The sequence below is a fragment of the Meleagris gallopavo genome, chromosome 7 (genome assembly GCF_000146605.3).
Source record: "Meleagris gallopavo isolate NT-WF06-2002-E0010 breed Aviagen turkey brand Nicholas breeding stock chromosome 7, Turkey_5.1, whole genome shotgun sequence".
Taxonomy (NCBI): Eukaryota; Metazoa; Chordata; class Aves; order Galliformes; family Phasianidae; genus Meleagris; species Meleagris gallopavo.
In genome coordinates, this window is record NC_015017.2 from 32,896,838 (window position 1) to 32,922,220 (window position 25,383).

At 34.7% G+C, this 25,383-nt stretch overlaps 1 protein-coding gene across 1 annotated transcript in view; it reads right to left on the reverse strand.

Moving 5' to 3' along the window:
• LOC100542901 (low-density lipoprotein receptor-related protein 1B-like) overlaps positions 1–25,383 on the reverse strand; it is a 50,457-nt gene that overhangs the window by 21,902 nt on the left and 3,172 nt on the right. The window contains exons 2-9 of the mRNA XM_019617422.2: positions 23,719–23,824; positions 21,537–21,653; positions 20,148–20,321; positions 19,467–19,592; positions 13,653–13,817; positions 5,016–5,177; positions 1,150–1,324; positions 419–523 (exon numbers count right to left, since the gene is read on the reverse strand). Of these exons, the coding sequence (XP_019472967.1) occupies positions 419–523; positions 1,150–1,324; positions 5,016–5,177; positions 13,653–13,817; positions 19,467–19,592; positions 20,148–20,321; positions 21,537–21,653; positions 23,719–23,824 (1,130 nt within the window). The remainder of the gene's footprint in view (positions 1–418; positions 524–1,149; positions 1,325–5,015; positions 5,178–13,652; positions 13,818–19,466; positions 19,593–20,147; positions 20,322–21,536; positions 21,654–23,718; positions 23,825–25,383) is intronic.

The window sequence follows — 25,383 nt, forward strand, 5'->3', positions numbered from 1 at the left end:
CATTATTCTTCCTGTTCTCTAGCCACTGGTTTCCTTACAGAAATGTCTTGTCATCACCTCTGACCATCTCTATAGAAGACTTAATCCACCTTTGAGAAGCAGCAACAGGCAACCATCCTGTACAACTGATTCCATTCCCACACACCTATGTGAGCTTTAGAACTGACCTGAAATTATTAGAAGTCTCAGGAGATGCATCTTTGTGTCTAAATACATTCACAATATAGATCTAAGGTGTATCTTCTGATCCACGTATTTCAAAAAGTTAGACAAAGTATCAGGTTACTCATTAACCAGAAAAAGTACCAAACGTTGTGACTGCAACTGGAATATTTTACTTTCTAAATAAATCAGAAATACAGATACATTCATAGGAACTTGACAGGGAGAGATGTGAATGGTCTCCATGGATACTCACAGACAGACAGGTACGTTTGTGTCAGGGTCCAGCTGGCATGTACCACCATTGTAGCAGTAGCCATCACATAACTGACACGTGGAGGCAATCTTTCCGTTAGTGCAACTACCACAGTTTAAAAAAAAAAAAGATTAAAGGAAAAAAAAGAAAAGCAATCAGCATTTAATAAACCCAATGAACCACATTATAACGGTCCATATATTAAAATACTGATTTTATGATATGTACAAGATATATGGATTGCAAGAATTCTAGGTTTTCAACTTGTAATGTGAGCTTTTTATGCAGAATATTTTATTTTTATAAAATAAATGATTATTATATAAAATAATTACTCAGAAATACAGCAGCACATCCTAATGTCTATGCTTTCATTAATGTACAATATGACTTTTCCATTATCACAGATACTATAGCAAGAAATTTCAATAGTAAAGGTAGGTTGTTTATTAAATATTTCTATGAGACTTTCTTTTTCCTTTTTTTCCATTTGAAGACCACTTAGTTTCCTCTGCAGTATGCTTCCTTCAGCAAACAGTACTCCAAAAGTTTTAAGAAGTCAAGAGCCACTAGGTTAAACCAGACTCACTACCTGAACACTCAAAGGCACTGTTCTGATGAGATCATTTCAAGGGCTGGTCATTAATAGATTTTAAATAAACTACAGTATAATATCTACAGATAAATAATTTTGGAAAAAAAAAAAACCCTTTCCCAACACACATGCTTACTTGCATACTATGTCATTAGTATCCTTGTTTATTATGCAGTGTCCCCCGTGACATCTTATACACTTGTCCACTTCACATTTTGGACCTTCAAATCGTACTGGACAGACACATTCTACGCTTCCATCATCAGAAATAGTACACGATTCAGAATTCACACAATAATGGTGGCAAACATCTGCAAGTAACATGAAAGCTAGGTTAAAAAAGGTACTGAGGAGTATTATTCATATATTAAAAAATAGCTTAATTTTCTTTCTGTTGAAAAGTAGAATCATGAAAACAAAATAGTGAATGAAACTGGTGACTTCACTGGGAACTACCAGAATCAAGGGTCTCCCCAGCAGATAAGCAATATATTACCAAAATGAAGTGAAACAGATGTATAAGCTAATAAGAAGTTTCCTTCTCCTTCTAGATGTCCAACCATTTAGGGCATCATCATATGTGGCATAAAGACTACTGGTGAAAACAGCAGAGCTATGTTAAATACATTTAATGGCATAGTGGCTGTATAGAAGTCTTCCGATAAATTCACGTTACCATTACAGGCATTATGCTAAACTGAAGTGACATATTAAAATAATTAACTATGATTTTCATTTCTCCTCATATAAAATTTCATGAAGTTCTAACCATAACACATAAGAACATGATCTGTAAGTTCTACAAAACCCTATATCCATGCTTTGTAGGTTGTGCAAGATCCCATTGTTTCAAAGTCAGCAGGACTGAGACTTCAAGATGTGAATTCTTGTAACTATTTAGAAGTTCTAGTAACAACTTCATTTTTATCTCTCTTTTTTAAATACACCATATCAAATTATACTGGCATATTAACACTATGGTTCATTTTTATTTATGTAGTACTGACAACTTTCGTTTTACCAAACAGTTTCATTTTAAGTTTCTCACTTCATTGGGCCAAATCTCCCCACTTCTATGTTCCTAAAACTTTCTCCAGTTCTGTGCAGTTAAAATGTTGTGCAAACTAAGGACAACTAAAATAGATATGTTTTACTTAGCATATACAAGACTGCTGAATTATAAGGGCATCTATCATAAAGCAAGAAATATCCTTGTTTGCCATTCCAAGAAGCTTTCAGTGACTGTCATGTCAGTTTTGCTGACAATGGTGGGAAGAGTTCTGATAGAGGACAAAGCTATTTCACTCCACTGCTGGCAGAGTTATTTCTCTTTATTATCTGTATGTCTCCACCTACTTCAGCAGACAGTAGACCAACCAGAGGCCTGAAAGGCATAAAGAGGAGTAAAAGTAATCCCTTGTGCGTGTTGTTCTCCGATTCCAGGTGAAGAATAACAAAACAAAAACTACTGTAGTTTGAAAGCTAAGAGTGAGAGACATGTTAAGAGAATAGCACTGTAAGAGGGAAAGTTTTGCATATACATTAGGACAAGAAGCCCTAAAATCTGGAAATAGGAAGTTTGTACTTGAAAGCATCTTCAATCTTCTGATAGATTCTGCTAGATCCACAATATGAATGCTGCATTAGATCAAATAACAAAATAATTTTTTTTTTTCCCCCCTTTCCTTAAAGGATGGAATTTGAGTTTCAGTGAATGTAACAGCTGATGCAATCACTCTATCCACTTTGAGTTATTCTAAATGAGGGAAACGTCTCTTTTTTTTCTTCTTTTTTTGGCTGTTTGGTCTTTAAATGATACAAAAAATGAACTTTCACTACTCTGTATTACTTATTTTATGAATTTAAAATAGGCAATTACATTCAAATACGTGTGAATATAACAACACATGCAACATTAGTAGAATTTTATGTAAATCCATTCACTTAAGTTTATTTCACCAGTGCCGTCACCTTGACACGAAACACACATTTTGGTTATCAGCCCTTATGTGAACTAATCACAGGAGAAACTCTGCACTGGGTCATTGGAGAATATAAATACGAGGAAAATAAGGTCTTTGCAATCTGGCAGTACCGCAAGCAAATGCCTTCTCTCTGCCATAAGAACACTAATAATATTTTCAACTCAAGAGCATGAGTCAAATACCTATGCACATTCACGTATCTTTTGCATAAAAAATTGCTTCAATCATATCAGTGAAAAACCAAATAAGACAGTGGAGGCAACCAATCTTTGTATAAACTTGTCTTAGTGTATTTCATTATGCCTACAAAGTGATTATGTTAAGTATAGAAAAAAAATCATACATATGTTTGATAAAGCAAAAAAATAACTGTGACCTAGCTATGAATTTATACATGCACTGTTAGCTGTTAACTCATACAGTTTCATAGAACTGCCATTGGCCACAAAAATAATATTCTGCAAGATTGTAAGACTCTTTGACCTAAAAGTATTGAAGTTTAAATAAACAAAAGTTTTATTTTGTATTTTATAATGTTTGAGTGTCTTCATATCATGCCATTTTTCCAAAGTAGCAGCAGACAATCCAAATCTGATAATGAGCACTGTTTAAAAAGGACCTCTAAATTTACATTTAAATTGATTACTTAAAAAAAAAAAAAAGTGAAAAAGAAAAAAGCTCTGGGAAAAAAAAGAAAAGCTAAAACTATGTTTGCAGAAGCATTCAACTAGAAACAATTTGTTTGGTTTTGGGTAAGCCTCAAATAAATATTTTTTCTTAATCTGTGTGTCTGTCTAGGCATGATTTATGTACTACACTGTTTTGAAATACCCTATTGTTCTTGCAGATAGTTATTTGTGGATCCATGCAGTTTGTTTAATATCAAGTGGGAGAGAATCACAATTACTGCTGGTTTCCCATTCAAGGGTTCAATTTATTTCACAGTCTCCCAACTGGAAATGCATTCATTTTACTTCAGTGCAAATCCTATTTAAAGACACGCACTAACCCTTTTCCTATTTGACAACCGTATCACTAAAACTAAGCACTTTTTGTATCCAACAGATGATTCCAAAACAGACCTTTTTAACAGTTAATTCCCCTTCAATTTTGTCTAATAGTACCCTTTTCAGTGAATTATGTAAAAGAAAAAAAAATGATGGTTTTCACATTGAATGCTCTACTCTATAACAGGCACTACGACAGTCCTTTATGTCAGTGTTTGAGTTAAAGGAAAGCACAAGAAGAGAGAAAAGGAGAATTTTGAAAAACAGAAACAAAAATTGAATCTCAGAAAATTAACACATCTTAAGTCAGGGTTGCCAGTAACTAGCTGCTTGTTAGACCACTAATGACTTTCCTGAGGCATGGAAACCTTTGGAAAATAGTATCTCAGTAAGACAAGACTGATGGGTCAGCAAAATGAAAAAGTGTGGAGAAATTGAGATGCAGAGGACAGAACTTGAGCCCTGAGAACTATACAAGAGTAAGGCATCGGTATCTTGATTTTCAATATTACAAGGCAGAAACCACACTGAAGGTGATCTTGGATTGAGTCAGGCAGAGGAACAAAACTCAAAGCAGCCCTGGCAATGTGCTGCTTACTGGGTTTTGAAATAAAAGGGAAAGAGAGCAGTTGAAGACACAAGGGTTGGCTTTTTCTGAAGTTCAAAGATAACAGAAACATTCTTTAACCAACTAGGAATTCCACCAGCAATGAAAAAAGCAATGATCTGATTTATGAAGTCAGATGTTGGGTACATCTAGTAGGATTATTTCATGAAAATACAAAAATAATTTCTAAAAAAGCTCTTTCTTCTCATATATGTCTAGAAGGATATTGCAAGTGTGTTCAAAGGTCCCTTCAATATGTAAGGTCCCATTTTCTCGGAAGAATAATTTTGGAGATAAATTTATCAGCCTGTGCAATAGGAAAACAGCCTGATTCACGTTAAACTTCTACTATACAGAACTTCCACTAAAATTTCAGATTTTCTAGTTTGTGAAGATTACTTACAGTACTGACATCTGTCTCCTGTATACTCAGGCAAGCAGCTGCAAAAGGGCTGATTTCCAGCAGTGACACTGCAGGTTCCTCCATTTTGGCAAAAATGATGGCAGACTGTCTGATTGCAGTTTGGTCCTGTAAAACCCAGTGCACAATTGCAGGTGGGCCTCCCTATTCAAAAAAGAAAACTACTTTATGATAAAAGTAAATAAAAATTAAAATAATAATGATTAAAGATAAATACACATCATAAGAGCAATACATTTCAACGCATGAGTCAATACTGTAACTTAAGGACAGCTGTCTCTAACAGACCAAAGATGCACCAAATGTCCAATATGCAATGAAAAGTAATGAAGGGGTAAAAAAAAAAAAAAAGTATAAAATGAACCCCTATTCTACAGTAGCCTTAAGTGGTTTTACAATAGCATTTAAACTCTGAAGCATTTTCCTCCTATGATTTTAACCTATTTCAATTTTCCCTTTTTTTCTCCCCTTATCTACATCTCACGTCTTTGAGATTTATAGCTTTGTTTCAACTTCACTGTTTTATTAAACTATTCCACTTCTCACTGAATTTTTAAGGCTTATCTTCTCTAAAACAACTTTCTCTATCATGTAAATGTCTTTCTATCTCCTGAATGTAGTTTTATATCTCATTTGTAATCTCCTCTTCGAGTCAAATGACTTGATGTGTCCAGCTAGCCATTTTCCTTCTCAATTCCTAATAATCCAGTCTCACTTATTTCTTATGAAACTTCCCTTTTCCTCCAGTCTCACTTCCTTTGCTTTAATTCAGCCTTTTTGGTTTTCTTAAATTTAGAGAGAATTGATTGAGTTTAACACTTTTCTATTTCCTGGATTTCAAGGTGGCTATGGAAAGAGATGCAGATTAATTAAAACCTGAGTATACTCCTGGAATTAAGTGGCAGAAAGGACAGAGTTTATTTGAATCCTATGGAACCCAACCTGCTGGCAAGTACAACCAAGATCCTAACTGAGTTATTGCAGAGCAAGATTGCTAGTGGGCAATGACTAAGAAATGACATATTGGTGCAAAGACAACCATGCGCAGGCTAGTGACAGTCAGATAGTAACTGGGTAACAGGCAGAACTAAAGGAATGTTTCATCAGAAAACCAACACATGAACACACGTAAGGCAGAAATCTAAGGACTAAGGTGGGAGAACTGAAATGTCTAGACTTGAATGAGTATATCAATATCGTCAGCTTCGGCAAATTTAGAGAAGATAGACAACTAATGGGATGTTGTAAGATTAGTGTATGTTTGCTTGATATCTCATCTTTTAGGTGATGAAATAGGGCTACACGTAAAGAAATGTTAAGGTCAATCAGCTAACTGCATAATACGCTATGTGTAAAAGGCAGAAGCCCTTCAGTCTGGAACTGCAGATACAAACAGGAAAAGGTAGACTCTGGGATTTTGTTATTGACTACCCAATCCAGATAGTTGTACAGCTGTGAAATTGGAAGGAGATTAGAGAAAGTCAGATAATGCAGTAATGAGAGACTCCAGTAATCCCTGCATTTACATTTGTACAACTTCACACCAGGACATGAGGCAGAAATTATTGGTTAAAATCCTCCTTCACAGAGGGGTGGGATAGAGAGCATACCAGAGAAGCTATGCTTGGATTGAGTCTGATCAATACGCTATTTAGTTTAAAAAATACACAAGAAGCATTATCTTAAGTAGTTAAATGCATTAACATTTAAGGGTCACCTTCCCATAGCAATTTCTTATCTGTGTATTAATCTAACAGTAAATTCCTACCACTGCCTGATTTGCTGAAACATTACAACTTGGTCCTTTGCTTGCAGTATTTTGTCTCATTCAGTGTTTCTTCAGTAATTTTTATACAATCTCTCACACAGGTATCCACATCTAATCACAAATTCACATTTGTCTCCCGAAATCTTATCAGTTCTTCATCTGAACTGCAATGTGTAATTCGTTTTCTACTTTATTCTCTATTTAGCTGGCTCTCTCATTAAAGTCATACAAACTAAATATTCCATAAACTTAGCAATTTTCATTAATTTCCAGTCTACCTTTGTTTTAAAACTATATAATCATTTAGTATCGTATTCAATGGTGAATAAATAAGTACCTGTATTTTTCTACTTTCTCAGAGGCATGCAAAATGATTTCTGTGTTATTTTTCTTCTCCTTAGTTCTTTTTAGTTTGTTACATCAAACCCTTCACGTAATTCTTCTCTATATTTTCTATTTTAAGCTTTGCTAATTTAAAATGTTTTGCAAATCATCCTAAAGGCCGTGAGATCAGCTACTCTCTTCCTCTAATGAGTACAGCAGGAACAAAACCATGGACTTAAAATAGCTCCAACTAGTTTAATATGCATCAGCCTGGTTATTCATATCTGTCCCCTGTGATCTAAACATTAAATCAAAGATGTTGAACTCAGATATTAGCACAAACTATTTGCTTTTCCCCATGTATATACACTTGCATTTAAGTTTCTGCCCCTGAGTCTGGGGTTTCCTCATAATCTTTCTCTAAGTCCATCTTACAAATGAAATAGTGATAGAAGATAAGTCTGAAATCAGTTTTTATTATTAATGTTCCTCTATTTTTTAAATTGATAGGACAAGGATATTTTCATAGTTTGTAGAAAAAATTATTCTATTCTTTGCTAATGTAGCCCTATAAATGTGTCAAATTGTGGACAGTTATATGAAAATTTAATTCAGTATAGCCTAAACCCCATTTTTTTTTTTTCCATTCAATTTAACATGACTTTTCATCATATTAATAGTTCATTGCCTATTTATACACAAACTGTTGGCATCTGAAATAATAACAGTAATGACATTTTCATCTGCCTTATTCTCATAAATTATTTTGGATTTTGGATATGAAATAGTTCCAAGAACAGCTTAATAAAACTGCAGTACAAAACAATGATAAACAGTGAGTGCCACAACTTTTCATACAACAGAATCTAAATAATGATATAACCACGATGTCACATATAGCAGTCTCACACACAGAAACCTTAAGCATTTACTGTGGTAATGAAGTTTCAGGACTAGAGCTGCATAGAGACAGAATAAAGGCTGTCTCTCAATCCCTGACATTTGTCAATTCTGTAGTATTTTTTATAAAAAGAACGTACTGCCTTTTTCTTCAAGAAAATAAACACTGTATTTGTTAGCTTTTAAAAATTTTCAAAAAATGAACTACTCTAGATGAATGCCTGCACAAAGACAGAAGTAATTTATTTCTTCCAGTTGATGGTGAAGTCCCTACCAGCAATACGTGCATTCTATTTGTTACACGTGAATACGTGCAATCTGTTTCATTTGCATATTTCACTTGCCGTCCCTATTAAAGCAATCTGGCACACCAGCCTACTATAAGTAACACTATGTCCTCTAGAGGGGTTGTCAGCAGTTCATGGGAATCACAATAATTCATTTCTGTGAACCATAATTAGCTCTACTGGACCAAAAGTAGTGGAGAGAAGCTGTATTACAGCACATAATTAGAAGTTGAGCTGATTGGGATCCATCCCAATAGATATGCATTCTGTCCATGTTGTGAAAGCAAAGGAGAAAAGAACCATCTAAAAATGCATTACTCTCAAGGCAGGTTGTGGTGCCTCCTTTGGATCAGCTGCACACCAGACCAGGCAGAGAATCCTCCACTGAAACACCCTTCCTCTCCCCTCATCCAGTCCCCAATCCTGATTAGAGCTACATGTTCCTAGGGGGCTTACCAGTATGAGACTGCAGGAACTATGCAAGACATGAACAAACTAAACAATTTCTTCTTTGATAGCATTTTCAGAACACAGTATTGTGTTCCTCCTTTTTATTTATAAAGCAGAACACAAAATAACATCTACATATATATATACATATACATATATATATTTTACTTTAGGAGTGTATTTCATCAATTGCACATTTTTTTACTCACTTCTCTACAAACATCATGATTCTGTGTGGTTAAACTTACCCTTCATAACAAGGGTGTAGTACAAAGATGTATTTATCTAACTTTGTGAACTAGTTTAATCTAGCCTATAAGTACAAGGTATTTAGAAAACTTTCCTCCAACATTTTTACTTTAAACTGTAAGTAAAAAGGAAGTGTATTTATATGATATCTTTTTTTATTCCCCTCCAAATTCCCATTAATTTGGTTTACTGGAAAGTGTACATTATTATACCCAAACTTTTAATTACATGTCTCAGATGTGTACTTTTAATTAACAGATGACATTTTCTTTGTTCAATTTTTGTAGTTCAATACAACTGTCATAAACTTTTAAATTTTAATTAAAGCTGCCCCAATCTCTAGCTATATAATGTTCACATAGGAATTTGCCAAACAGCTTAGCAGTAAGTAAACCAAGTGAATAATCCCTGAATTGCCAGTGGGATTTGTTTAACAAATTAACATTTGTGTGCAGATAATGAGGTTCTACAACTTACCACATCCAGCAAAGATTTAGCACAATCACGTTTTGAAAAAAAAAAAACAACAAAAATGAGTAATACTCCATGATTTACTTAATTGGTTATCACTTTCCTATTAAGAATTGGGTAGTGAAGGAGAACAGAATTTACACGTTCAGTGGAACACACACATTCACCAGACATGCATCTCATATGCTGCAGCATTCTGTTTGTATCAGAAAACAATGACATATTTGCTTTCGTGGTGTATTTGCCTTGAGTTTTGAGACAGAACCCAACAATGAGGAAACTTCCTGACTCCCAGGGAATCCTCACAGCAGCTGGCTAACTTCAGAAGCTCGTTCCCTATGAAGCTCCCCAGCTAAATATCAGCAGCATGCAGCAGAACCAGTTTCCCTCGAGTCAAGAGATGTGCACAACAGCTTGGATGAGCAAACACCTCGTCAGGAAGTCCAGATATCGTCCCAGACAAATCAAATTCACAGAGGCGCTTCACGAAGCCCATCGTGGCAGAACTAATAGACAGCAACTGACTCCTTGAAATGGGGAGAGTGGAAATACAGCTGCTAAGTGGTCCCTGTATACCCTTCCCCCTCACCGTCTGTGGCTGCTTTTTCTCACATTGGTGCTAGCCTGAAGGCACATGCTCTGCAGTTCTGCCATGTACATTTATCAACAGGCCCTACACATCCCAAAGGGCATGTGTGTAGAACGGCACTTGTGGATTACTTCCATCAAGGCTATTTGAATTGGAAAATATAAGAAATTGATAAGGGCAATCGGGGTTTCTACAAAAGGGAGATTCAAGCAAGCTGCAGTTATCAGTGGTCATTTATATTGTGGGTACAATTTGGATAGGCACTTACACAAATATGGATGTTGGAACTTCCAGAGGAAAAAGCATCATCATTTTGAACAAAAAAAAAGAAAAAAAAAAGAAGGAATCAGGAAAAACACAATGCAACTTGATTGCAACAGTTTAGTAGCATAGTTTGATGAGCCAATAGTATAGTGGATCAAAAACTTAGAAAGAACTGGTTGGAAAGGCAGTTGCACATGCAGGAATAACACAGTAAAATAAATTAAAATGATAGTGAGTCAATTTAAAATTGTAATTTTGTACTTTGCAGATGCAAAAGAATTCTCTACATAAACAAACAATCAGTATGTTCTGTACCTTTCGCCAATGGACAGGTCAACCAGATAGGATGAAACATTTGAAATCTGAACTTAAGATGCTTCAGGTCTACAAACATGAATGAAAAGCAGAGGATTTCCTAGTAATAAAGAACCTTTATATTCCTACACGTTTCAATGTGCAAGAGTAAAGTAACTTGCCCACTAATGAGCCTCATGAACCTGACTAGGCAGATTAGCTCTGCCTCCAAGGCTGAAATGATGAGAAGTAAGTGAGTGAATGCTGCTTTGTTCTGAATTTCACACCCTCTGTCAAAAGTGTGAATGGCTTGTGCAGCCCTTTCTGCTAAATGTGTGTTGACCTAGTAGCATACTTGGCATGGTGGTTTATCTGATTGGAAAGAAGAAACGGTCATTGCAAAAACACCTGAGGAGTTTATCTGTGTTAAGAGACTTTTAATGCCTTAAAACATCCAGTTTAAGTTTCCTCTGTAAAAAACATAATGGTTTTAGTATAATATGGATTAGATTAAACTCAGACAAGGGGACATCTCATTAACTTGTTAGTTTGTTTCAAGACGACATGATTTATAGTCTGATAAAGGTAAGTAATACAGTCTGATAAGAAATAGAGATTTCTTCCTAATAGAATATTTACAAAGTCCAGGGGCAAGATGTGCAAAGAAGATGAGATGTGGATCAATTTGAAAATGTTATCTGGAATGCTGGATGAAGTCACTTTGATTTAGAAAAACGTATCATCTTTTTTTCCACACCTTCACATGAAAGTTATGGCATGGCTTCAAGGCATGAATTGGAAATGGCAGATGGAAAATCTGGTTAAGTTGAAATATGGTTATTAAAAATTTGATGAAACTTGGGAAGTGAACAGAGCACAGAAGAATAATACTCCTATCAGCAGGAATGGCCCAGTAAGAGCCATCAGAACTTTTGACATCATAAGGATGTGGGAGCAAGGTGCTCCCTGTGCTCAGCAATAGGATCTGTGCCTCTAAGATCCAAGTCTCCATTGCTAATGAGCATGAATGGCTCTATGCTGGTCTCAGCTGATAAAAGCTGAGCATGTTGTGACTAATCATTGTACAATACACTTCTGATGAAGTTAAAGGCTTGAATTCCCCACACCAGGCAGTTTAACACTGAAATGTGGACTGGAGTGATATTCGTGCTGCTCTCCTAATGGCGTTTTTGGCACAGACACATTGTCCTGTTTGAGACCAAGCAGAAATAAGGCTAACTTCTGTACCTCCAGGCTCTCTGTTGCAGGTAGGGCCACGATTTACAAATCAGCAGAAGTATATTGTATAATCTTGATCATATCTCTCACTCACTGGTCATCAAGTCTGCTTCACTAATTATTCCAGCAAGGCAGAGAGATTTCAGAGGTTGGATTTAGTAGGAAAAAAGTATTAAAAATCCAGGTTATATCATAGCTGTGTGAGCACAGCAACTGTGAGCTGTCTAATGAAGAACAAGCTGTTGGAAGTATCTGAGCTCAATGGCTACTGTCAAAAGAAAAGGAAAAATAAAACCCAGAGGTCTCTGCAGGAATCAGGACTGAGCTGAGCGCTGGGAGCTAAGTTACTTGTTGTGCTTGTCACCTCAAGAGTATCAATTAAATGCCAGATATGTAAAGATGAGGGAGTAAACATCCCCTCCAGATGACAGTGAAGTTCTGCACATCATTTAAATCATCCGTGAACATCTTTCATTCACTTGCATGTCCTCACTAAACATACATTGATCTCACTGAACTGATACAAATCTCTGCTTATCATTTGTCTCAGTACTTCCATGAGCTACTGGAAGCAGTTTCAAGTATAATTCAATCAACTTAAAGTAATTCTGATTTTCTACTATTTAGCCATTATTAGTGACATGAACAAAGAAAAACATTAACTCTCAAATACTCAGAGCTGAAAAACCCTTTGTTTAGCACACACATCAGAAAATCAGAATGGGATCCACTGAAGCCAGCATATTAAGTGAAGCTGAATTGCTAAAATATATAAGCTACATTAGTACAGAATTTTAAGAAAAACATTAAGATCTAACCTCATTTTGTCACAGAGACTAAGATACATGATTCTGCATTATAGGGAGTTCTGTTTTAAACAGATCCTATGGTGAGGTGCCTGTACTTTCCTTTGGATGTTGATCACTTCACCACTTCACCACGTAGGGGAATAAGATTCAACTCCGACATCTGACAATCTTCCAAGAAGAGAGCAGTCAGCAAACTTCTCCTTCAGATGTCCTGCTTTCAATCAAGTATTTAAATGTTCTTTGGAATGGAAAATAGAATTTAACTTCTGCTTTCTCACATAGCCCTAAATTTTAGAGTACTTCTTAACACACTTTCCTCCTCTCTAGCCCAAGCAGTATTCAATTGCAGGACACAACCTGGAGCAGTCTATATGTTGGGTACAAATGCCAACTCCTAGATATCCTCGTTTTGACGGTTAGGATAATCTTCCTTAAGATAAGAGATGTGATTTCAAATTCCTTCAAGCAAACAAAGGATTTGAATTCTGATCTACCAAATCTTCCCGAAAATTAGGTGAGCAAAATGCCTACTTTTATTATTCTTTTTAACTCCACTAAGACACGGGGAAAAGATTGAAGTCACATCACACTACTTGAAGGAAACTATGCCCAGTAGCACCTAAAAGTTTAGAGAAAGAATTAAGATAGAGATAGGGCAATGGGTGTGGTGCTTTTCCACACGTGGTTTGACTTTACAGCTCCCTTTTGACACCTCAGTATGTATGTTTTCATTCTCGATAGTTTCATGCTCCTTTTTGTGAGATGTAGTTTGACTTTGCCAAAACACTGAGACCCTTGAGTGAAAAACACTGTTGATAATAAAGTATATGTACAGCATATGCTGCTATATTGCATAGAATTTAAGTACAGACAAAGGAAAGAAGCCACAGAAAAAAAAATATACAAACTAGGAATAGATTCGAACATTTAAATTGAGGCCTATAAGATAATATAAAGCTGCACAGAAATATGTACCAAGGAGAGAGGCTCCACAGGTTCCTCCATTCTGGCAGTAATTGTAGCAGTGGTTGGTTTCACACCTTTCACCTGAGTAACTTGGCCAGCAGTGACATCGCGGATCCCCCTTCTCGTTTATAATGCACTTTCCTCCATTTTCACAGGTCAGTTTGCATGTGTCATCTGCAGCAAGAGCACAGAGAACAATTTGTATTTTATACGAAGCTACTGATCCCTGCCTAAGTGCAAAAATACATAATCACTTTCAAAAAGTAAAAGGTAAACTATCACACGTTGCTAGAAAAAGAAGAACATTTAATAAACCATAAGTCAGCACTGGAAAGGCCATGAAGAGCTGTAGAGGCAATGGGAGCTGTATGCAGGTCTGGAAGCTTGTATCATACCAGGGTATTGTGTATGTCTTCTTGGCTCTGGCTTCATCCAAATAGTGTGACAGGAAAGCTGAGCCCCCAGAGGATATCAGTTAGTAACGGCAGTGTGAATTCCTTTGTGAAACTTTTTTTTTTTTTTTTTCATAAATTAAAAATAAGATATTTGTTTCATTTCTGCGATTTTGGCAATCTCAGAAAACTTCCCTGTATTATTCTGGTTATCTCAGCCTGAAGGAATTTTCCTTTTTGTAGTTGATTTATTTCTCTTGCTCTTCCAATCTGTTAATATCCTTCTTAATAAACATAATCGGAAATATTTAAAAAGAAGCTGCTCAGCTTTTAAATCATCCTCACAAAATGATGTTTGCATACTAACTTGATACTTCTAAACCATACTTTCTGGTTTATTCTTTTCTTTTACAGAATCATAAATGTTGGAAAAGACCACTAAGATCACAAAGTCCACCCATTAGCCCAATCCCACCATGTCCTTTCACATCCCTCAGTGATGTGGGATGTTTTCTTTAACAATGACATGGACAGTACTTCCCCTACTTCCCTGTTCCAATACATCATCAACTCCTTCTGAGAAGAAATCTTTCCTAACATCCAACGTAAACCTCCACTGGTGCAATTTCAGGCCATTAATTCTTGTCCTCTCTCTGTCACCTGGGAGAAGAGGCCGATCCCCACCTCACCACAACTCCTTTCAGAGAGTTGTAGATAGCAGTAAGGTCTCCCTAAGCCTTCCCTTCCCTAGACTGAACGCCCAATTTTACCTTCTAAGAAAAGACATAGTCTACTGCTTTGCCTTCACTAGGTGCTCATGGCAGCAGTACCACCTCCTTAGCTGTGGGGTGCATGGTAACATACATTCTGATTAGGACAGATTCAATATTTCTATAAAGCTGTTTTGCAATTAGAGTTGTGCCTGTCCTGGAAACACTGAGAAATAAATCACTGTTCATTTGAGTGAACAAGAAATAAAATTGTTCAGTGACACCAACGAGAAATTAATTATAGACCAGCATGTACACAACGCTCACACATCCAAATAACTGTAATCCTGAGCAACAGACAAGAACCTTTGCAGCTCAAAATACACGTTTAGCAAGACTTCTCATCTCACACGTAACAAAACAAAGCTTATAAAGACAGACTGCTGCCAAACTAATACAAAGTCAGAAACACTAAGAATTCTTCAGTAATACATCCACCAATATAGATGTTTTGATGAATTACTTTTTTAGTTATACAAAATATGAGGCAGTCGAGGTATCCATCTGTCCTATATCATCCATTTCTCATTTGAGAGAGATGCAGGTGCCTGAAGACAACGCATCTGAAAGTTCTTGAGGAGAAATGAGTGGCACTGTATTATTTAGGTCTTTACAATACCAGTATGAAATGTCATATTGTCTTCGTTGTTAGGTATCCACCATGGATCTACATCTACTGTAACAAAGCTATTTTGTGCCTAGAACTCTGAAGATGCTTCAGTATTTATTTATTTAGGTGGTTCATTAAATTCTTTGATGTTCCATGAACCATTCTTCAGTTACTCATTACAGAAGTTGTTTAAATGATAATGTGGCATATCTTATTGGCGAAAAGGTCTATTTTTGTTTTGCTTATCTTATCTGTTTTACTTATTAGTCATGAGTTTATAGAGCAGAACTGAATAAAAACTGAATAACACTAAAGTACAGACAACTGCTCATTTTTAGGAATTTGATAGTATATTAAAAATACCGATTTCTTTTCTAGAACAATTCTGCACATTTAAGATACAAAATTAAAAAAAAAATTGAATTCTGATAGACACGATGAATTCAACAGAAAAAAAAATCACAACACATATTTATAACTACAAAACATGAAATACAAACTTTAAAATTACCCTAAATATAACAAGAAATACATCTCTTCATACTGTCGGAAAAAAAATACTGAACCAAAAATTGCCCACAGTAAAGATTATCTAAACCAACTGCCTTTAAAATGACGAGGATGCTTACATCTTACAGATTCTAAATGCAATACATGTTATATCTTTACAAAATAATCAGTTAAGGTTGACCTGAAAGCTGAAAGGATTGTAATATTTTCCAGCATAACAAGATTAGTAAAACTGGGTGCTGATTTTGTCCTCGATCCAAGAATTTAAATAAAAATCTCATACAAAACTAATAAAAGTTACTACAACAATTTCAGATTTTACACAAACTAAAAACTAGGACTGAAAGGTAATAAATAAGTCAATTTACAAATACTATGTTAGACTTAAACAGTACAGGAGTTTTCATGCTGCTTTTTTTCTTTGTCTGCAAGTACTTAAAAGAATCAAATTACTCTAGATAATTCACATCAGGGGAGTCCAAGAGGGGATCAGATGCCGTTGTATGGGAGACAGGAACAACATGTGCCCATAAGAGAAGACAGGAAAAACAGTAAATACAGGAGAGATACACCAAAGAATTGTTACAAAAGGCTGAATACATCTAATCTGAGTTAGTGAATAAAGGCTTCAGAGAGAAAAAAAAAAAAAAAGAGTTGGGAACATGTCTACTAATATTCAGTGCTGGAACAAAGAGAAATAAAATTGAGATAGAAAATAAATAAAACAAAAATAAAATGGAGTCATAGATAATTGGAACTTGGACTCAAAGACCTTGCAGATGCTCTTTTCTTTTCAGAAACATCAGGTGTAAATAATTTCACTTGTTGTGAAGTCTGCTCCAAAAGTAATGCCTCTTATTTTATAATGTTGGTCCACATCATCAGAGGTGAACATTAGTGGTATGGCAATAGGGGCTGAACCTAACCACCAATTATCTATTAAATTTATTGCTATTCCATAGATGGTAGCAGAGGGGCTGATGAACAATTTATGAACAACATTCACTGGAACATGAACAGTTTCCCTTTCCACAGTGGAAAATACTATTTCAAGGGGCACAAAGGTTCTTGCTTATCCTAAAGAAAATTATGTAGGTCATACTTAATAGAACTGAATGCATCTATTAAGGAATGAGTATGGAGTTCTAATGGTATGGAAATGTTGTATACATTTCACTGTCCCCCTGATGAAGGGCTCCTGCTTCTGCCACTTTTCCATCTGCCAAAGTTTTCAGAACAAGCTGTAAACTTCAAATTTTGTCTGAATGCAATAAGAAAGACCTTGATTTCCCTTTTTCCTTTAAAATATCCATTTGCTTTACAATCCTCAGTGGAAGAGAAGGGCTAATAAAAGGATGCATGGTGAGAAGAAACCAACACTGCAGCAATTCAACACATTTTCTTCAGTTCTAGGATATATCAGTCTCCATATAATAACTTACTATAAATACAGAAGATACTGCTGTAATAATTTTTTTTTTTCCTTTTCTTTCTTCAAACCAAAAGCAGCTTTCTGTGTTGGAACGCTATTCTATTTAATATCTAAAAAAACCCCAAAACAACCAACAACCTGAAAGCAAGACAGAAATCAAGATGATAGTAGAGATTGAAGTGCCAATAGCTTTTGCTAGTACAGCTCTCTGAGGTACAATTTGTGGGCGAAATAAAAGGCACAGGGGGATTAACCTCTACACATCCCCAGGCAGAGCACCTGGCTTCCTGTGGTCTGTGCATGCAGAGGGCAAGTTCTCACAGAAATGTGCAGAAGAAAACACCGCAGTAAATGAAATATTTCATGTCTGTTCAGTAGCAACGCCAGATCTGGGTGTTTGTGATAATTCTCAGGCTCTTCTTCCAGCCAAGAAATCACAAATATTCCCTTCTAAAAATGAGAGTTGACAGGTTTCCACTCCCAAAACACTGGACTCCTGGAAGTGTTCCATTACTTTTGTTCATTCGGCTGTGATACACACTGACTTCCTCCAGTGCAAATCTCTGCATTTCCAATCCCTACACTATTAGCTTCACAACTCTACAGGCATTAGATACAATGAACCTAGTGGATGCAAATCAAGTGGTCTCACTTAGCAATATGAAGAGGTACTCTACCCATTTCAAAACTGCTTCTAAATTGAAGAAGTCAGGCCTACTGCAGTCATGAAATAAATCACAGAAAAAAAACACATTAGGCTCTGTCAGTCATAATCAGCAAGGGAGAAAAAAGATGAAAACTTATCTGAGAAGACACAGGAAATTGCTCTCATTTTATTATATAACCATTCTGAATGATACAACACGCATATGTTGTAAAATCTCTAATTTGAGAGAGCCAAATAAAACTCAAAAACTCTTGTTTTTCATGAATTTAAGAAATGCTGGTAAAGCAGCTGTCTAGAGCAACCTGGATTTAGTCTTACAGAAAGTCACTGAGGATTCAAAAATTAGAATTCCTCACATAGTATTTATGAAGAAAAATCAATTCAACGGATCAAGTTATTTACAGAATGACAATTCTATTATACAGAATTTCAAGAGTTACCTCAATTTCCTTTTATTAAAAAAAAAAAAATCAACAATCCAAAGACCAGAATCTGAGTCAACTTACAGTTGACATACAGTCACAAGAAAAAGAACAAGAGACCTGAAGTTGTAAGGCAGTTGGTTTTGATGATCTTTCTAAGTGCTTTCCAAGTGAACTATTCTAATTCTGTGAGTGAGACTACCTCCCAGTGACCACCTTAAGGCAGACTTAACAGTAAGAAATTGTAGAAAGTAGAATATTCTTGAACACATTACATTATAATGTACATAAATGATTGTGACGCACTTAGTACATTTACAACATTGAGATCAAACCAATCATAAAAACAAACAGTTCATCAGTTAAAGCGTTTCACAGATACACACTCAGATTAAAATGCGGATTTCACGATTTCAAGGACCAACCAGCTGACTAGTGAAATCTACAGAAATCTTTAAACTGACTTTTAGGGAGATTTTATTGCAGATTAACAAGAATATCACTACATAATCTTTCCTAATGTAATCGCCCAAAATATAAGGATTTTATAGTCATGTGAGGCAGGAATGGTCGTTTTGCATTTCTGACATTCTTCACTTTGCCAAAAATGTTATGAGACAATCAAGACAACATAATGGAACATTTAAATAAATTGAGTGCACGTAGTTTGGCATGTTTTGTATACATTTTCTAGTTTTTAAATGAGAAAAGGGAAGACTATGGCTCCCATTTTTTATTCCATAAATTCCTAAAGGAAAAGAACCTTTTTAGAACTTGATTTCAAACAAGAAAAGACATTCACTGGTAACTCACATAATGTCTCTTGTTTGGAGGCTATTAGTGGACTCTTAACACCAAATACATTGCCAACCTACCATAAACAATACGGTGCTTGAGATCTTTTCAAAGAATTTGCCCATTCCTTGAAGCCTAAGTAGAACATCAGCCTGAAACATCGACTTCATACTTCTTTGTGAATGTCAAAGTACTGCACATACAAACACAATTTTCAGTACCTACCTAAGAGACTCTGATCTATGCATGTTCCATTAACTAATGATTTTCCTTCTGGACAAGCACATGATGCACCAGAAGGGTTGAGTAAACAAATGAAATCACATGTCAGGTCCAAGCATGGATTAGGCACTGTTTGAGAAAAGAAAATATTAAAAAAGGTTCTTTTTTTAAAAAAAAAATATATTTATTTATTTATTTATTTATTTTAAATTATGCTATCTTACAGAACTAGGACAAAAAAATATATATATATCACAAAATTCTGATTCAATTCCAATTTTCAGAATATCAACAGCACGAAGTCAGTCAGCACTCATTCAAATGGCAGTGCCATATTCATACCACAATAGAACTGACTCCAGTAAAAACAAATGAATTAGTAATATTCAATAAAAAAATTCTTTTTAGTTTGACAAGAGGTATTTTTTATTCAGATCTCTTTTTATTATTTCGTTTGCACTGCAGGAATGCAATGTAGTCATTTGTCCAATACCATTTCAAGTGAAAGAAAAATGCATCAGAATTCGAATTATAATTATATAATGAAACATAACTAAATCTATTTTACTTTGTAGAATCAAGTTTTGTTTTACATTTCTACAGTTGATGGATACTTTTATTATTTTTCTTTTTCTGAGATGAACTTGCAAAAACACTCAGTGTTAAGTAATTATGCTTACTCACAGTCCATTTGTTTGTAGCGATGAAAGATCAAGGCACTTTTTGCTTTATCAACATCGACACTTAGGTATTCTACAAGGCTCCTGCCAAATTTATGTACTCTAAATGCACCATTTTTAGGACCTGCTCCATATATGTAATCCTCAAAAATGTCAATTCTATGGGGATGCAGTAAACCTTAAATAAAAATGAACAATTAACACAAATATTCATATTCAAATAGCAAACAAATTAATTTTACTAACAACTTCAATTGCACTGCTATTACAAGCTAAAAAGCATTATTTTTCAGGCAGCAGTCTGTACCCACAAAGATTGTGTTTTAAAAAGGAATCTTCTTAAAAGAAATTCTTCCCATTTTACAAGCAAATAAAATCTCTTTGATTCAGTCTCTGAAACTGGTTGAATATAGAGAAGCAGGGAAACTGTAAAGGAAGAGTGAGCTATTTAGAACATATTCAACTGCAATACTAACTGGAAGAACATGACAAGGAAAAAAAAAAACAAAATATTTTGCTTTACAAAGGAAAAATTCTCGTATTTCTTAAAATTGTTCATTATTAAAGTGTCAGAAATACTGCTTTTTACATTACATATATAGATATTTCATAATGATGGTAAATTCATGCAAAACAAAAACCACAAAGCCTCTACTAATTCTTTTTTAGCTTTTTAACAGCTAAAACAAAACACTCTGGTGAATTCCAGACCACTGGTTAAAACACTAATGGCCAGATGTGGTTATCATCCCAACGAGATTCCACTACTAACTGCCCACTAAGCATTCCCTTAAAGTAGATTACTTTCACATTTTGAAATTATTCATTGTTCTGCTCTTTTCTACTCAAATTTTCATAAAATAACGTTGCATGTATGACCAAATTATTTAAAAGACAACATGTAAACCTCTGAGAACAGTTTGCATAATCAGAATCTCTTTTCTTCTGAAAAAATTTTCCAAACTGACATTCTTTCAGTAGTATTCTGAACTGAGCTGAAGGACAAATCCATTGTTTTTCCCTGAATTGACTCTTGTTTCTGATCTATATAATCTTTACATTTCCTATGCAATGTATACAGCTCTAAATTCTAATCAGGCAAGATCCTTGTGTTTCTATGTAAGTTCAGTTAGGCCATATATATATATTTACTCACAATGGTATTTAACAATAGCCAAGCTAGTAATTACATAACTCTTGTTAATTCACACATATCATTTAATAGCTATTCTTATAGTTATTCCTTTAAAGATTATTTATAAAATTAAATATTTATTTGTTCCAATATCAAAAGTATTGCCTAAAAAAGCCATGGTTATAAGTTCTTAATTTTGAATGCTTTCAGCTTTCATAGTTTCTACATCTAGTAAAATTGCTGGAAACCACTTCATACCTTGTTTAGTACTCACAGACACAACTGAATCAGAACCATCAAACAGAACACTGCCAATGACAGACAATTCAAAATCAGCCCAGAACAAACGCTGACTAAACTGATCAACCACAAGACCTACAAAGAAAAAAAAAAAAGTTTAAATGAGATATGAGATATATATAGTTTGAGAAAATTGTTAAGTAGCAATACATTTTTCTATCATTCATATTCTGATGAAAATGAGACAACAAAAAGACATGCCTGCAGACCAAAGTGAAGAAAATAATAATAATAAAAAATCTACAGCTTAAATCTTCCTCTTATTTCAACCCATTTATTTTACTTTCTTTAAGCTACTCCTCATAGGCGAGTACCTTTTCAAACCATTATCCTCTGCAGGTAGGAATACATACCAAGTGAGACTATAAATGTAGGATTGAATCCTGCAATTTTATCTACCAACAAAAAAATTAATTATGTCAGTAGATTTCATTTTGACTACACAGCCTCTAGGCAGTAGCTAAATAGTTAAATCATGCAGTCTTTGTTTCACCAGGGGATGCTTAAATGATTAATATGCCATTTTAAGTCATGTCAGAAGCTTCCGCCTGTAACAATATTTGAACCATAAAATAATTTAATTCTGAGCTTCTGAAGTTGTAGTGTATTTTTAATAAGAATGGGAAAAAGTATTTTTCTTCCTACTTATGCAAGTCAGAAAAAATACATCAAAATAAATTATACATAACAGCAAAATTTCTCCTCTTAAGGTCATAAATGAATCAGCTACACATAGATCAGAGGATGTGGAAGAATTCTGACACACAGACCAGTGCAATTAGTTTCTATTTGCAGCTCTGCTTAAAAAAAAAACAAAAAAAAAAACAACCAAAACCACTAACAAGCAGAAAAGCAGTCCAGCACAAATCTTATAAAATTCAAAATTTAAGGCTAAAAAAATTGAGGTTGGATTGCTTTCAGTGACAAAGGAATTGGTACCTGCCTCTCCAGGACATAACCATGGCAATCAAATACAAGTGTAATTAGTGACAAAAAAAATCCAATAGAACTTAAACAAACATGTTTATCTGACACATTCACAGTGTTTTATGTAAGTGCAAAGAGCAGGCAACAATACTGATAAGCAAAATTCTGATCTCTTCCAGTGTTAATCATCACAAGTGGCTGACTTATTACTAACTGTATACTACTGTGCTTCATATGTGCCCAAAAAGGATCATAAGCATCCTCTCCTAGAGATTTCTTTATCCCATACATCCTACTTTCCTATATTTCAATCTAATCATGATATTAAAAAAGGATATTCAGTTTGTCGTGTGAGTGCAATTTGTGCATGCATAAGCTCGCCTTAGTAAGGATCTCATTCTGTTAAAACATGCCTACTTGTTGCAGTGACAGTGGCAACTTCTAACTGAGACACTAAGATACTCAGCATACTCTTGAAAGAAGCCAATGTTTCAATAGATATGCATAGCAAAGTTGGACAAACCTTAATTTGCAATGCAATAATAACAAATATTATCTCTGTAAGCCTGAATAAAAATCAAATATTGCATGAAAAAAATGGGTCACAAATACATCATTTGAGGTTTCAAGATAGGATGCTGAAAGTCAAGAGAGACACATTTCATTCCGAGTTTACCATTTCCTTTGTCATAAAAATTACTTTATCCTGACAGTGGAGCCTTAATGCCAATTCACAAGATCTCAACACACACTGTCAAGCTTCAAAATAGTTCTGCAAAATACTGAGATAATTAAGTTGCTGTTTCTTTCAAAACCTAACATCTTGTGTTTTTTTTAGTTTTTAAATTATTTTGAAGAGTATTCAGGAAATTAACCATAATAGGCTGCAAGACTTCATATGCTTTCTTAGAAAACTTTTTCCATCATTAATTGATGTGCCCTTAATTGATTTTGCTTGTTAAGTGTTACTGAACAAATCATTTATTTTTTTAAACTGATTTTACGTAATGCTTTGTTATGGCTTTTTAAACTTGTGGAAGTTTAAGTAATTTGTATTAAATTGAATCATATGAAAACATAACTGAAAATTTTATTATCACCTGCACATGGGTCACATACACATACTGCTAACATAGAAACAAGAATTCAGTCAACAAACCCACAAAGAGTTAAGAAATGCCATGTAATCCAGAAAAAGTGGTAACTTGCATACCTGTGGGCCTTTGTAAATTTTTTGAACCAATATCCTTCTCAATGTACCATCCATAGATGATTCCTCTATGTGGGAACGATCCCCAATAACTGTCCAGTACATCATCCTAAAAGCATTACACATAAATATATACATACACACACACATATAAACATACTGAACCTCAAAACACTCAAAGATATTAAATTATTGTGAGCAACCTACCTGAAGTATAGGAAATAGCATACCCTGATTTACATGCATGCAAATAAAGAATGAGGTTAAGTAAATGTCTTGGAAAAGTTAAGATATTTATAGACTTATTTCTCTTAATTTGAATTATTGTTTGAATTACAAAAACAGAGTAACGTGGAAACTTACATACCCCTTTCTAGGATTTACAGCAATTGCATATGGTTCTCCTGCAATACTTGTAAGGAGTCTTGTACAGTTAGGTCCATTCAGTTGACCTACATTGATGGAATATCTCAGACTAGTCCAATGTGTTGTGTAGTAGCTGAACCAATGCATTCTGGAATGATCAGTCCAGTAAATGTTTCCAGCAATCCAGTCAACAGCAATGCCCCTAGGTCTTTTAAATTCTGGACACTAAAAGGAACAGATGTTAAAGTCAGATGTAATGAAATGATCATTTACAGCAGCTGCATAGTTACAGATTTGTATTGGCAAGTAACTTCTAGCTTCTGCATATATATGTGCTGAAATATTCAAAAACACTGAACTGTTTGAACTACTGCTGCTGAAGCAAATAAATGAAATATATAATAATTCCAAAGGAAAAACAACAACAACAACAACAAAGAATTGAGTTAATACATTTATCGTACTCTAAGAAGAACTAAGCAATGATATCCCCTCCTAAACATTTCATTGGAAATAACAGTTTATACTATCCTGAGATATGACTCCTCAGGAGAATGCCAAGGATAAATAAAATGACTGCATTTAGAACATTGTCAAAAATTACCTCTGAATTCTGACCAGTATTAGTAGGCAGTAACAAGGAAGCTATCAAAGCACTTCTCCTTTGTTGTTAATTCTACTTGTGCTCCATCAACTAAAACTAGAGCTCCATATGTAAACAAGGCTTGGCTGATTAAAACTTTCGTATTATAAACAGTAAAATCTCCTTTATAATTTCACAATTATAATTAAGGTATAAGTTCCTAAAATATGGTCTTAACGGTAAAAGTTCATACTGCAAATAGGAGACATATGACCAGAATTCTCGGTTGTTCACTAGAATTCTTGAAGGGAGAAATAAAATTGGTAAAATAGGACTATCCAGTTATTTCTTACATAAATGCAGCATATCATCCAAAATTAATATATGCATGAACTTGATACATATGCAATTGTTTGCTGGTTGACATATGATGATATCAAGTCAAATTATGAACAAAAACCATCCACTCAAAACAACAAAGACATTTAAAGAGTTTTTTTCATCGTAGATTAAGGGCCATTTCCATCTCTAGGTGAAAAAAGGACTTGTAATGGCGAATTTAGACACTGTACAATTTCCATTCTTTAAAATATCATAGAATGAATGTTCTAAAGACATACAATACCTTTTTAGTTATTCAAACAAAAAATTAAACTCTGCATTTAGAAACAAGTGCTTTAAAAACAGGATCATACAAATTTAAGTAAAAACAAGCATCT